Below are 16212 nucleotides of genomic sequence, written 5' to 3' on the forward strand. Positions count from 1 at the left end.
ATACTGTACTACAGAAGAAATGGATATATCACATGTATACTGTATAACAGAAGAAATAGATAAATCACATGTATACTGTACTACAGAAGAAATGGATATATCACATGTATACTGTATAACAGAAGAAATAGATAAATCACATGTATACTGTACTACAGAAGAAATGGATAAATCACATGTATACTGTACTACAGAAGAAATGGATATATCACATGTATACTGTATAACAGAAGAAATAGATAAATCACATGTATACTGTACTACAGAAGAAATGGATAAATCACATGTATACTGTACTACAGAAGAAATGGATATATCACATGTATACTGTATAACAGAAGAAATGGATAAATCACATGTATACTGTACTACAGAAGAAATGGATATATCACATGTATACTGTATAACAGAAGAAATAGATAAATCACATGTATACTGTACTACAGAAGAAATGGATAAATCACATGTATACTGTACTACAGAAGAAATGGATATATCACATGTATACTGTATAACAGAAGAAATAGATAAATCACATGTATACTGTACTACAGAAGAAATGGATATATCACATGTATACTGTATAACAGAAGAAATAGATAAATCACATGTATACTGTACTACAGAAGAAATGGATAAATCACATGTATACTGTACTACAGAAGAAATGGATATATCACATGTATACTGTATAACAGAAGAAATAGATAAATCACATGTATACTGTACTATAGAAGAAATGGATATATCACACGTGTGCTGAACTACAGAAGAAATGGTTAAATCACATGTATACTGTATTATAGAAGAAATTGATAAATCACATGTATACTGAACTACAGAAGAAATGGATATATCACATGTATACTGTATTATAGAACAAATGGATATCTCACATGTATACTGTACTATAGAATAAATGGATATATCACATGTATACTGTATTATAGAAGAAATGGATATATCACATGTATACTGTACTATAGAAGAAATGGATATATCACATGTATACTGTATTATAGAAGTAATGGATATATCACATGTATACTATATTATAGAAGAAATGGATACATCACATGAATACTGTACTACAGAAGAAATGGATAAATCACATGTATACTGTACTACAGAAGAAATGGATAAATCACATGTATACTGTACTATAGAAGAAATGGTTAAATCACATGTATACTGTATTATAGAAGTAATGGATATATCACATGTATACTGTACTATAGAAGAAATGGTTAAATCATATGTATACTGTATTATAGAAGAAATGGATAAATCGCATGTATACTGTACTACAGAAGAAATGGATAAATCACATGTATACTGTACTACAGAAGAAATGGATATATCACATGTATACTGTATAACAGAAGAAATAGATAAATCACATGTATACTGTACTACAGAAGAAATGGATAAATCACATGTATACTGTACTACAGAAGAAATGGATATATCACATGTATACTGTATAACAGAAGAAATGGATAAATCACATGTATACTGTACTACAGAAGAAATGGATATATCACATGTATACTGTATAACAGAAGAAATAGATAAATCACATGTATACTGTACTACAGAAGAAATGGATAAATCACATGTATACTGTATAACAGAAGAAATAGATAAATCACATGTATACTGTACTATAGAAGAAATGGATATATCACACGTGTGCTGAACTACAGAAGAAATGGTTAAATCACATGTATACTGTATTATAGAAGAAATTGATAAATCACATGTATACTGTACTACAGAAGAAATGGATATATCACATGTATACTGTATAACAGAAGAAATAGATAAATCACATGTATACTGTACTACAGAAGAAATGGATAAATCACATGTATACTGTATAACAGAAGAAATAGATAAATCACATGTATACTGTACTATAGAAGAAATGGATATATCACACGTGTGCTGAACTACAGAAGAAATGGTTAAATCACATGTATACTGTATTATAGAAGAAATTGATAAATCACATGTATACTGAACTACAGAAGAAATGGATATATCACATGTATACTGTATTATAGAACAAATGGATATCTCACATGTATACTGTACTATAGAATAAATGGATATATCACATGTATACTGTATTATAGAAGAAATGGATATATCACATGTATACTGTACTATAGAAGAAATGGATATATCACATGTATACTGTATTATAGAAGTAATGGATATATCACATGTATACTATATTATAGAAGAAATGGATACATCACATGAATACTGTACTACAGAAGAAATGGATAAATCACATGTATACTGTACTACAGAAGAAATGGATAAATCACATGTATACTGTACTATAGAAGAAATGGTTAAATCACATGTATACTGTATTATAGAAGTAATGGATATATCACATGTATACTGTACTATAGAAGAAATGGTTAAATCATATGTATACTGTATTATAGAAGAAATGGATAAATCGCATGTATACTGTACTACAGAAGAAATGGATAAATCACATGTATACTGTACTACAGAAGAAATGGATATATCACATGTATACTGTATAACAGAAGAAATAGATAAATCACATGTATACTGTACTACAGAAGAAATGGATAAATCACATGTATACTGTACTACAGAAGAAATGGATATATCACATGTATACTGTATAACAGAAGAAATGGATAAATCACATGTATACTGTACTACAGAAGAAATGGATATATCACATGTATACTGTATAACAGAAGAAATAGATAAATCACATGTATACTGTACTACAGAAGAAATGGATAAATCACATGTATACTGTACTACAGAAGAAATGGATATATCACATGTATACTGTATAACAGAAGAAATAGATAAATCACATGTCTACTGTACTACAGAAGAAATGGATATATCACATGTATACTGTACTACAGAAAAAATGGATATATCACATGTATACTGTATAACAGAAGAAATAGATAAATCACATGTATACTGCACTACAGAAGAAATGGATATATCACATGTATACTGTACTACAGAAAAAATGGATATATCGCATGTATACTGTATTATAGAAGAAATGGATACATCACATGTATACTGCACTACAGAAGAAATGGATAAATAACATATATACTGTACTACAGAAGAAATGGATATATCGCATGTATACTGTATTATAGAAGAAATGGATATATCGCATGTATACTGTATTATAGAAGAAATAGATAAATCGCATGTATACTGTACTACAGAAGAAATGGATATATCACATGTATACTGTACTACAGAAGAAATGGATAAATCACATGTATACTGTACTACAGAAGAAATGGATATATCACATGTATACTGTATAACAGAAGAAATAGATAAATCGCATGTATACTGTACTACAGAAGAAATGGATATATCACATGTATACTGTACTACAGAAGAAATGGATATATCACATGTATACTGTACTACAGAAGAAATGGATAAATCACATGTATACTGTACTACAGAAGAAATGGATATATCACATGTATACTGTACTACAGAAGAAATGGATATATCACATGTATACTGTACTACAGAAGAAATGGATATATCACATGTATACTGTACTACAGAAGAAATGGATATATCACATGTATACTGTACTACAGAAGAAATGGATATATCACATGTAATACTCTCATATCATTTCTACAGCAAAAACAACAACAATCCTCAAAGAAATCTACAGGACAAACCCGCACCGCTGCAGATTACTAAGAAGCTAAAAAAAATGACAAAAAAAAAAAAAAAAAACACCTTTCATTTACAATCTGCACTTGATGATTTTTTTTTTGTATATCCACAACAATACACAGTGGTCCCTCAAATTACAGTATTTATCGGTTCCAGGATGAGCATTGTACGTTGAAACCTTTATATGTTGAGACCATTAGGCCTGGTTCATGTGGCCGTAAAATGCGTGGAATGTCCGCAAAAAAAAAATCGGTGGAAAATCCGCACATTTAAAAAAAAACGGCGGCACTAAGACTGCTCAGAAATGAGGACTCCGCAGAAAGGATTGTCTAGTCTAATCTTTCCGAGGATGCTGCAATCTGAATTATGGAAATGTTGCCCTGGGAAATCAATGGGACATTCTGCTGTGTGTGTGAACATACCCTTAGGCCAGTGTTTTCCAACCAGGGTGCCTCCAGCTGTTGCAAAACTACAACTCCCAGCATGCCCGGACTGCCTAAGGCAGTCCGGGCATGCTGGGAGTTGTAGTTTTGCAACAGCTGGAGGCACCCTGGTTGGGAAACACCACCTTAGGCTATGTTCACATGTCAGAATTTCCATGCAAGGAATTTTCGTGGCCCTGATCAGGGAGAAGTCAATTACGGTGCATACATCAAGATAAAATTCCTTTAATGGTTAAGGTGCAACGCGTTTCACTGCACAGGCACAGCTTCCTCAGGCATAACAAGTGCAACCCTTCCAGTCAAAATTAGTGTGCATATAAAAAATTATAAATTTGTATGACAAAAAAAATGTTTTTTCAGCAGATCAAAAATTCCAAAAAATGTGGTAATTTTTTGAATTTTTTTTGTGAAAATGTACACAAGTTTATATGGTTTTTAATACATTCTGAATAATATAATTTTGATAGTGCAGCCTGCAATCTTATATTGTATATTAAGTTCTGTTCTGCTGGAAAAAAAAAAATTCTGGTACTTGAAAGGTTAATTATGTGGTATATAACCCTAAGCTTACCTGCACTTGTTATGCCTGAGGAAGCTGCGCCTGTGCAGTGAAACGCGTTGCACCTTAACCATTAAAGGAATTTTATCTTGATGTACACACCGTGATTGACTTCTCCCCGATCAGCCCCACAAAAATTCCCGGGCTCTCCGAAGTTCCATGGTCTCCTTAATCTTCACGGGAAGGCTGCAGATGGGTCCATGAATACTTTGTCATTCATTACGTGCTGTCCATTGTTGTGTATGCCCATATACAACCGGTGCGGGTAAGCGGCCATTGTGCCCCCCTCCGTATAATTACCATCCAGCACGTGTAATTCTCCACAGGGAGCACTTTTTTGTTGCTTTTATATTTCAAAATTTCCATGCGGAAAGGATTTGAGAAAAATAAGTAGATAACTAATATAGATAAAGCAAATCCTTACATATAAAAGTAAGAAAGATCTACTGGGAGCTGTAATCACTGTCTATGTAGAGGAAAGTACAGTACAGTAAACACATTGGGGGTTATTTACTAGTGTTGAGCGGCATAGGCCATATTCGAATTCGCGAATATTCGCATATTCCTTATATTCTCGTTTTATTTTCGCGTATGCGAAAATACGCGCATGCGAAAATTAACATATGTGAAAATTCGCATATGCGAAAAGTAGCATATGATAATTTTCGCATATGCGAATTTTCGCACGACAGTCTCACACAGTAGTATTTCAGCCTTCTTTACACCACACAAGCTGGAAGCAGAGAGGGGTGATCACTGTGATGTGTACTGTGAAGAAAAAAAAAAAAAACGAATATTCGTAATTACGAATATATAGCGCTATATTCGCGAAATTCGCGAATTCGCGAATATGCGATATTCGCGAATAATATTCGAATTGCGAATATTCGCGAGCAACACTATTATTTACTAACATGATCCCGACTCTTTTTTGTCGGGTTTTGCACCCAAATTGTGTCGCACGTTTCATGCAACACAATTTGCTACCAAAAAAAACCAAAACCCTCCAGTTTACAAGAAAAATCCCAAAAAAGGAGGCGTGGTCATGGAGGAAAGGGGGCGTGGTCCAGGTAGTTTTGAAAAATCCCAACATATTTACTAAGGTTTCGGCAGAAAATGTGGTGGATTTGAGCTGAGGAAAACACGACAGATCAGAACAGTTGTAAAAAAAAAAAAGCAAAACGTAGGGAAACCTTAGTAAATACCTTGTGAAAATACCTGTCGGAAATCAAAACCCACAAAGAAAACTCCACTCCACTCTTAGTAAATAAACCCCATTACTAAGAGTGTTGTGTAGGTTTCTTGGTGGGTTTTAATTCCCTACAATTTTTCCCCCTTGTATTTACTAATGTTTCCCTACATTTTGCACTTTTCTGTGCAAATCTGTCGGTTTTCCTCAACTCAAATCCACCAAATTTTTTGTCGAAACCTTAGTAATTATGTTGTTTTTTTGTAAAAATGTCAGGGACACGCCCCTTTTAGGTGAACACGCCCCCCCCCCCCCAACGGCCACGCCCTTTTTTTTTTCTTCTCAGTAAAATGGAAAGTTAGTCTGTTTTTTTTTTTTTTTTTTTTTTTTATTTATTTTTATTTTTTTATTCTGGCACAATATCTGGCGCAGATAGACTTCTGGCGCACAACCCGACAAAACATGTCGGGTTTGCAATAGTAAATGAATGCCATTGGGGAGACTTTAATAAAACCTGTCCAGAGGAGAAGTTGCTGAGTTGCCCATCAACCAATCAGATCGCTTCTTTCATTTTTGCAAAATTGCTTCATTGTTCACTTTAGATTTATGGAAGAATGAAAACGAGTTGTGAAGGTGTTTATAGTCTATCAATGGACACTGTGTGGTGCATACATATGGGTAACCTGGTAGGTCAGGTAAATATAGTGGCTCTGTCCACAGATTAGTTTGTTATGACCTAAAAGCAACTAAATGAACTCTTAATCCAGTGTTTCCAAACCAGGGTGCATCCAGCTGTTGCAGAACTAGAACTCCCAGCACTCCCTGACAGCCGAAGGCTGTCCGTACATGCTTGGAGTTGTATGTTTGCAACAGCTGGAGGCACCCTGGTTGCGAAACACTGCCTTAATCTCTCAATCAGTACTGTATGCCCCATAAGTGTATATTCACTGTCGCTCAGCCTTCTTTGCAGCCCATTGACCAATATGTAGGTGTGTGGTTTGTGCTCACTCATTACTATCATTGTACTTACTGAAGTCGCGTTTTAGTCGTTCTGGTGGACAAAGTAAGGTAAGCAGAATTATACATATTCTACATATTAAGGGGGTACTCTGGTGGAAAACACATTTTTTTTTTCCAAATCAACTGGTGCCAGAAAGTTGTACAGATTTGTAAATTACTTCTTTTTAAAAAATCTAATCTTTCCAGTACTTATCAGCTGCTGAATGCTTAAGAGGAAGTTGAGTCATTCTTTTCTGTCTGACCACAGTGCCCACTGCTGTCACCTCTGTCCATGTCAGGAACTGTTTGGAGCAGGAGAGGTTTGCTATGGGGATTTGCTAATGCTCTGGACAATTCCTGACATGGACAGAGGTGTCAGCAGAGAGCACTGTGGTCAGACCGGAAATAACTACACAACTCCTTCTGTAGTATATAGCAGCTGATAAGTACTGGAAGAATTGAGATTTTTTACTAGAAAAAATGTACAAATCTGTTTAACTGGTTGGTATGCAAAACATGTTTCCACCAGAGTACCCCATTTAACCCAGTCAGTATGTGGTTTCTTGATGTAGGAAAAGTAAGCCAATCTCTATATATTCTCCTTAAAGGGGAACTCCGGTGGAAGCAAGTGGAAAAATCAACTGATGCCATAAAGTTAAACAGATTTGTAAATTACTTCTATTTGAATATCAGAATCCTTCCAGTACTTATTAGCTGCTGTATACTACAGAGGAAGTTATGTAGTTCTTTCCAGTGTGATCACAGTGCTCTCTTCTGACACCTCTGTCCATGTCAGGAACTATCCAGAGTAGGAGAAAATCCCCATAGCAAACCTCTCCTGCTCTGGACAGTTCCTGACACGGACAGAGGTGTCAGCAGAGAGCACTGGGGTCAGACAGAAAAGAATTTCACAAATTTCTCTGAAGTATATCTGTAGTATACAGCAGCTAATAAGTACTATAGGTGTTAAGATTTTTTAATAGAAGTAATTTACAAATCTGTTTAATTTTATGGCACCAGTTGATTCGGGGAAAAAAAATAATAATTCACCGGAGTTCCCTTTTAATGAACTCAATCACAGTAGAGTACAGATACATTGATGGTAAACTGGGGCTAGAAAACGCCATCATAATAAAAAAAAGCACCATGACACTATTGTTAATGGAACCTAAGTGAGTGGTTTGTGTATTAAAGCACTGTCCTCTAAGATTACTGGTAATGGACTCTGCACCCCATAGGTTAAAGGGGAACTCTGGTGAATTTTTTTTTTTTTTTAAATCAACTGGTGCCATAAAATTAAACAGATTTGTATATTACTTCTATTAAAAAATCTTAATCCCTATAGTACTTATTGTATACTTCAGAGAAATTTGTGAAGTTCTTTTCTGTCTGACCACAGTGCTCTCTGCTGACACCTCTGTCCATGTCCGGAACTGTCCAGAGTAGGAAAGGTTTGCCATGGGGTTTGCTTCTACTCTGGAAAGTTCCTGACACGGACAGAGGTGTCAGCAGAGAGCACTGTGATCAGACAGAAAAGAACTTCACAAATTTCTCTAAAGTATACAGCAGCTAATAAGTACTATAGGGGTTAAGATTTTTTAATAGAAGTAATTTACAAATCGGCACCAGTTTATTTGAAAAAAATTTTTTCCACTTGTTTCCACCGGAGTTCCCCTTTAAATAACAAGGCAGGCAAGGCCGATCAGATGCTTTATGGGATTTATGCAGCCGGATGGCTATATTTACAATGAATGGCGGCTGTGTTGTTCTGTATAATGAAAAACTGTGGCATGATTTTTATTATTGTGCAATTTACGGTGAAAGGATTTAGAAATTATTCAGCGTCTCCTATGTGTTTTTGTTTATTGAAGCAAACTGTCTGGAGTTTATTTATTTATTAAAATTTCATTTTTTGCTATTTGACTTTTAATGTTAGATCAATGTTCTCTTTTTTGTTTTGTGAAACCACAGGCTGCGGCACTCAGAGTCTTAAGTTATTCTTTCACAAGGACTCCGGAGCAATTGAGTAGACATTCAGCGCCGTCTGTGGCTGTCAACAAGTGTTATTTTATTGCAACTGGCAAAGACATATAAAGGTGACGCTTTTTAATTCTTTTTCTATAATACTCGGTTTTGTTTCCTTTAGTATTGTGTATGAAATGGAAATGTTAAAAAGGCAAAGGGACAGAGTGTATAGAGCAACAGGGACTCCTAATCTGCAGAACAATACTACACAGGATAAGCTCATTGGCCCACACTTATTGGTATATCTTAAGACAGTCTTTGTAATGGAGATAGTCGGAGTGATCCGTGGCATATTTATTAAAGGGGTACTCCCGCCCTAAGACATCTTATCCCCTATCCAAAGGATAGGGGATAAGATATCTGATTGCGGGGGATCCCGCCGCTATCTCGCATGATGCACCCACCTCTGGGAGCTGCACGCAGCACTGCAGCCTCAGAATCTGCCGGGTCACGAATACGGGGCCGGAGTATCGTGACATCACGACTCCTCCCCTGTGTGACGTCACACCCCGCCCCTGCTATGCAAAAATTAAATATAACTGTAACAAGTTATATTTAGAGGGGTATTCCACCCCTAGACATCTAATTTACAAATCTGTTTAACTTTCTGCTACCAATTTGATTTGAAAAAATTGTCCTCCACTGGAGTAGCCCTTTAATTTTAATTTGTTTATTAATATTTCCATCTTCCAGTATCAGAAAAAGAATCAACTCAAACCCAGAGCCCTAACATCCCGTTTAGAGATGAGCGAATTTTTGAAAACTTTGATTCAGAAGATTCGCCAAATAAAAAAAATAAAAAATTGTTTCGCTGGAAATTTATTTGCGTCAAATCACAATTAAAAATGGCTATTTATGGCCTACAGAGAGCCTTCATAGGGGTGTAGAACACTATGCCTTACTGTAACATGCATAGGGTGTGTGCTGGGTTAGTGAAATAATACTGTTATTCAGTATGACATGCAGATTAGAGACGTCGCTATTAGAATCACTGTCGCAGAGTGGCACAATGACAGAGCCTGGAGGAGGCATTCGTATAAGGAGACCATATAGTGACTGAATGACACTGCGTGGAGGTGACGGCAGCATGAGAAGACCATATAGTGGCTGAATGACCTAGCCCGGAGGTGGCAACAGCCTGATAAGACCATAGGGCCTCACAATTGAAAAGATTCAAGGTATTTTTTGTTAAATTGAAATTGAATATTTCAAATAGATGAACCTAAAAAGTTTTATTAATGTGCCAGCAGCATGAGGAGACTGGATCACGGTACAGTGACAGCCTGGAGGTGGTGGCAGCAAGAGGAGACCACATAGTGGCTGAATGACACAGCCTGGAGTTGGAGGCAGCAAGAGGAGACCATATAGTGGCTGAATGACACAGCCTGGAGGTGGCGGAAACATGTGGAGACCATATAGTGGCTAAATGACCCAGCCTGCAGCTGGCATCAGCATGAGAAGAACATATGGTGGCAGTATGAGACAGCCTGGAGCTGGCATCAGCATGAGGAGAACATATGGTGGCAGAATGAGACAGCCTGGAGTAACTTTAACAGGAACAAAATGGTACACCACGTAGATGTACGTATGTGGTATGCACTTATGAGGGGAGTACAATACACTCTACTATGCTTAAAACAGTATTTTTCTACAACACCAGCAGGTGTGTACTTTTGGCTGGTCTTTCACAGTAACTAAGCCCTTAGGACTATAACAGGAACAAAAGAGTACACCATGTAGATGTACATACATGTTATGCACTTAGGAGGGGAGCGCAATACGCTCCACTATGCTTAACACAGTATTTGTCTAGAACAGCAGCAGGCGTGTACTTTTGGCTGGCCTTTCACAGCAACTAGGCCCTTAAGACTTTAACAGGAACAAAATGGTACACCACCTATGTAAGCACAGGTTACACGTAATAGAGGACAGTATGCTCCGCTACTCAACCTGTATTAGACACTAATGGCAGGTGATTATGGCTTTTAGTGCTCTGCTCACCCTAACTGGCTGGCTACTATTAGCTTTTCAGTTGTTGTACACACCAGTGCTGCAGCACACATTTGCTGTGTACTACACCCAAAATTGCACTCTCTCTCCCTTCCCTATCAATGCTTTTAGGCTGGATTTGGGCTTGAGGTGAATAGCTGCTGTAAAAATGCTTTTCTGTGCAACACACACTGCTTTCTGTCCCTCTCTATCTCTGTAATAGAATGCTGAAGTGACTGGCCACAAGATGGCTGCCGATTATATAGGGCTGTGACATCACAGGGGTGGCTGGCTGCTAATAGGCTGCATGCTGCATGTGATTCAGGGTCATCACGCCTACTCGTGTTCCCGCCCTCCTAGCGTTCATTGCCTCATGTCCTGACGTGTGGAGCCGCCATCTTAGATGCCCTGGAGTGTGGACTGCACTAAATGGAGTTGAATGAAGCCATTCGTGCGATCGAATCGCGACGATATTCAGATTCGTTGCAAAGCAAATTCGATTTTGGATTCGTCAGATTCGATTTTCTCATCCTTAATCACATTCTATAAATGTATTCCGCAATACACTGTATGAATTTCTCTATATAACAACTTATTTAAAGATTTCACAGTGACTTGTCCCGATGAGTCTTATCTTGCAGCTCTCATCAAAAAGCCATAAAGACATAAATCCATTAAATAATGCAGAGGGAAAACAATGTTTTACAAAGGAAAAGTCCTGTCGTTTTAAGCGAATGAAGATGGGTTGCAATGGTCCGTGCTATGCTCCCACCGCATTGCGTTTATTAGCCTGATGGTGCACATGGGTGTTACGGGTTTAATAGAGCAGACAGAGCAAATGAAATACACAAGAAAGCATTTCATTTCGGAAAGGGGAAGAAGACTTTTCGAACCTCTCTCACAGTTGTCTTCATCACTGCCATCTACGCAGTCATGGACCCCGTCACAGAGCCACCTGACCGGGATACAATAGGCCTTATTTCGGCAACGATATTGGTTTTCTTTGCAGTCGGTCACACAGTCAACCTGAAGAAGAAGAAAAAAAGAAACAGTTTTTGGGATCAATCTGTTTCAACATTATGAAGATTACAAGTAAAGAAATGAAACAACCATATCTGCACTCACAATGTAGAAAACCCACCACCTATCCCCTACTGTTTGTAAGGGAGTAAAAGATAAACATATCTCCTTGAAGTCTACAGACTGCTCCTTTATCCTTATTTGCTGTTTCTTTAACGGAAACAAGTATATATGTCATTACATGTTATGTGTATACAGTCCATATATGTCCAGTTAAAGGGGTACTTCAGAGTAGAAATAGTCTTTTTCAAGTCAACTGGTTCCAGAAAGTTAAACAGATTTGTAAATTACCGTATTTTTCGCCGTATAAGGCGCACTTTTTCTTTCCCAAAACTGGGGGAGGGGGGGGGAAGTTAGTGCGTCTTATACGGCGAATACCTGCGGCCATCAACGGTCGGGACCCTCGGCTAATACAGGACCTCACCGATCACGGTGATGCCCTCTATTAACCCTTCAGACACGGCGATCAAAGCTGACCGCCGTGTCTGAAGAGAAATTAACACTAACCCGGCTGTTCAGTCGGGCTGTTCGGGACCGCCGCGGTGGGACCTTACCTGCCTCTTCGATGTCTGCTCTGTGCCGGGATCCCCTGCATGGCCGGCACTCTCCTTCAACATCATCACGTTGTCGCGCACGCCGTCCCGTCATCCACTAGGAGCGGCGTGCATAGCGACAGGATGACGGCGGCGGAGAGCGCGGATACCGGGGAAGAAGACGTCCGGAGCGTCGGGGACACCACGGGGACGTGGCAACACCGATGGAGCGACATCCAGGGCAGCGGTGACAGGGGGTGAGTACTACCTCCAATCCAGTGGTCTTCAACCTGCGGACCTCCAGATGTTGCAAAACTACAACTCCCAGCATGCCCGGACAGCCAACGGCTGTCCGGGCATGCTGGGAGTTGTAGATTTGCAACATCTGGAGGTCCGCAGGTTGAAGATCACTGTTGGGTGCAGAATCTTTTTTTTCTAGATTTGTGCGTTTTATATGCCGATGCGTCCTATAGGGCGAAAAATATGGTACTTCTATTTAAAAATCTTAATCACTCCAGTATTTATCAGCTGCTGTATGCTCCAGAGGAAGTTGAGTAGCTCTTTCCAGTCTGACCACAGTGCTCTCTGCTATCACTTCTGTTTGTATCAAAAACTGTCCAGAGCAGGGAAAAACTCTTGTCAGGCTGGAAAGAACTACACAACTTCCTGTGGAGCATACAGCAGCTGATAAGTACTGAAAGGCTTGAGATTTTTAAATAGAAGTAATTTACGAATCCACATAACTTTCTGGCGCCAGTTCATAAAAAAAAAAAAAAAAAAAAATCCCCTCTGGAGTACCCCTTTAACTGGACAGATATGGACTGAATCATTGTTGATCTGTATTGGTAAGGATATGTATACATGGTGTGTTGCACTGTGTAGATGTCCTCCTCTCTTGCAGGCTGTTTTTCGTGGACTGCTGTATACTGTGCACCCCCCTCCCCAAAGACAAGCTGAGGCAGCTGGATGAAGGGAAAAGACATTTTTTTTTCTTTTTTTATATCAACTGGTGCCAGAAAGTTACACAGATTTGTAAATTACTGCCATTAAAAAATCTTTAGCCTTCCAGTACTTATCAGCTGCTGTATGCTCCAGAGGAAGTTGTGTAGTTCTTTTCAGTCTAACCACAGTGCTCTCTGCTGACACTTCTGTATGTGTCAGGAACTGTCCAGAGCAGAATAGGTTTGCTATGGGGATTTGCTTCTACTCTGTACAGTTCCTAACACTGACAGAGGTGTCGGCAGAGAGCACTGTTGTCAGGCAGAATGACACAACTTCCTCTGCAGCCTACAGCCTCTGATAAGTACTGGAAGGATTAAGATTTTTTTAATAGAAGTAATTTACAAATCATTTTAACTTTCTGGAACCAGTTTATTTGAGAAAAAAAAAAAAATTAAAAAAAATTAAAAATTCCCACCCCGGTACCCCTTTAACACTTGACACAAGGAAAGCCTGGCATGGGCTAGGAGACAGTACATGATAATACAAACACACTGCTCCACCAAGCTCGAAGGTAGGGCCAGTCTAAATAACTAGAAAGCATGGTGCCATTTACTAGTGTGGTAACTTGCATAGTGTGTAGAGCTGTCTACTGGAGGCTGGTAGCTGGTTTTCCTGCAGAACAGTAGCCTGGCAAGATCAGCTAAGAGTGCAGGGTCAAAGCCTCACAGTGCAGAGATGGAAAAGGGGATCCAATTTATTATGTTCGCAGTGAGACGTACTCTTTACTATGTTGTAGCAAGTGTTGTGTCTGGTCTGCATAACAGAATCCGGTAAGTGCTTATTGACATGCGTTTCCTGGCGATCAGTGGTCTCTCTACATTATGAAGTGCTCCCTGTTATTTCTTTAATAGTTACATTCTAGAAGGAGCCATTCTAAGCACACAACATAGGGTGGTGGGGGCTTACCTAACCACTCCTTGCCACTTGGTAAATAACTTTACTTATGCACTTTATTTTATGCTTTTTTATCCCGTTTTTTTTTTTTTTTTTCATTAGTGTATACTTTGACTGTTTCTACATTTATGATTACTTCTGCTTGTACATTATCATATACCGTATTTTCGGTGTATAACACGCATTTTTTAGGCTAAAATTTTTTGCCTAATGTCTACCTGCGTGTTATACGCCAATAAGCCGCTGCAGTTCAATGATTTAAAGCGGGCGCTTTAAATCAATGAACTGCAGCGGCTTTTTCAGGTGCAGAGACCGACACCGCTGCCGGCTCCTCTGCCCCTGCCTGTGCTGGGGTCCCTGCTGCCGCTTCTCTCCCCCTACTATCGGCGCCGCTGCCCCTTCTCTCCACCTGTCTATCGGTGCTGCTGCCCCTTCTCTCCCCCTGTCTATCTGTGCCGCTGCCACTTCTCTCCCCCTGGCTATCGGTGCCGCTGCCCCATTACCGGCGCCGATAGCCAGGGGGAGAGAAGCGGCGCCGGCAATGGGGCAGCGGCGCCGACAGACAGGGGGAGAGAAGGCGCAGAGGCACCCATTGCCGGCGCCGCTGCCCCGTTGCGGCGCCGGCAATGGGTGCCGCTGCCCCTTCTCTCCCCCTGTCTGTCGGTGCCGGCAATGGGGCAGCGACACCGATAGACAGGGGGAGAGAAGGGGCAGAGGCGTCGACAGCCAGGGGGAGAGAAGCGGCGGCAGCAGGGCTCTAGACCCCAGGAAAGGCACCTGTTGGATCTCTGTTTTTATTTTAAGAGAATTGAGTGGTTTAATGTTTTGAAATGTATGTTTTTATATTCATGCTCCAATAAAATTTACACTTTTGGATATTGTTTTTCTGTAAGCCTTACGATTATTTGCATAGAATCTTTTATCTTGGGGGGTTGTTGTTTTGTAGTAACATTCTAGATGCAAGTATTTGAACAGTAAACGATTTAGCCACCACATGTGAATAGAGGTGAATAATTTAAAGCCAATAAAGGTGGCAAAAGAGGCTTCTGTGAAGCTAACAATATGTTAAGTTCAGCTTTAAAGGTTGAATACTGTGGAAACTCTGTTTACGTTGTTTGTTTGTAACATTTAACATACTGTGTCACCGCTAAGATAACCATCAGCCTCTATTGCTCTATTGAGAATTGCAACCAGAGTAGTAAAAACTTGTTTTTTGGATTATATTGGTCTGCACTTGTCTTCTCGAAAAGGGATCCAAGTGTGATGAATCAGGTGTGAACCCCACAATACATATTCATAATCATGGTTATTTATTTACTTGTCCGTGGTATCTGAATGTACCAAGACCTCACAACCTGCTGGGATGGACAATTTTAATCAAGAGGCTTTTCACACTTTGTATTTCTTGAATTATAGAAAATGGTTTAGTGTGAAAAGCCAGGTCAAGGGCATCTTATATTGCCAGACTTGCAAACTTTTCAAAAGTTATACTTTTTTTTTTTCAATTTCTATAAGTTTTAAAGAAATCTTCTGTGATGTTTTACAGTGGAATACACTGATAAGAACAAAATGAGTCCGGCACTGCTGCTCAATCCAACACCAATATCCCATGGAACTTCACAGGGGTGCAATCCAGAAGCAGAAAAGCAACTTCACAGTAACAGACTGTTTCCTGCGCTCAAAGCGCACTTCCTCGGGCTGCCCGAGGAAGTGCGCTTGGAGTGCAGGAAACAGTCTGTTACTGTGAGTTTGCTCCTCTGCTTC

The 16212-nt window shown here is 39.1% G+C and overlaps 1 protein-coding gene across 7 annotated transcripts in view; it reads right to left on the minus strand.

Moving 5' to 3' along the window:
- The window catches only part of LRP1B (LDL receptor related protein 1B), a 1569499-nt gene that overhangs the window by 97808 nt on the left and 1455479 nt on the right, over positions 1 to 16212 (minus strand). For all 7 annotated transcript variants that reach the window (XM_056534716.1, XM_056534714.1, XM_056534720.1 and 4 more), the window contains one exon: positions 11833 to 11965. In XM_056534716.1, coding sequence (XP_056390691.1) covers positions 11833 to 11965 — 133 coding nt within the window. The remainder of the gene's footprint in view (positions 1 to 11832; positions 11966 to 16212) is intronic.

The sequence above is a fragment of the Hyla sarda genome, chromosome 8 (assembly GCF_029499605.1).
Source record: "Hyla sarda isolate aHylSar1 chromosome 8, aHylSar1.hap1, whole genome shotgun sequence".
Classification (NCBI taxonomy): domain Eukaryota; kingdom Metazoa; phylum Chordata; class Amphibia; order Anura; family Hylidae; genus Hyla; species Hyla sarda.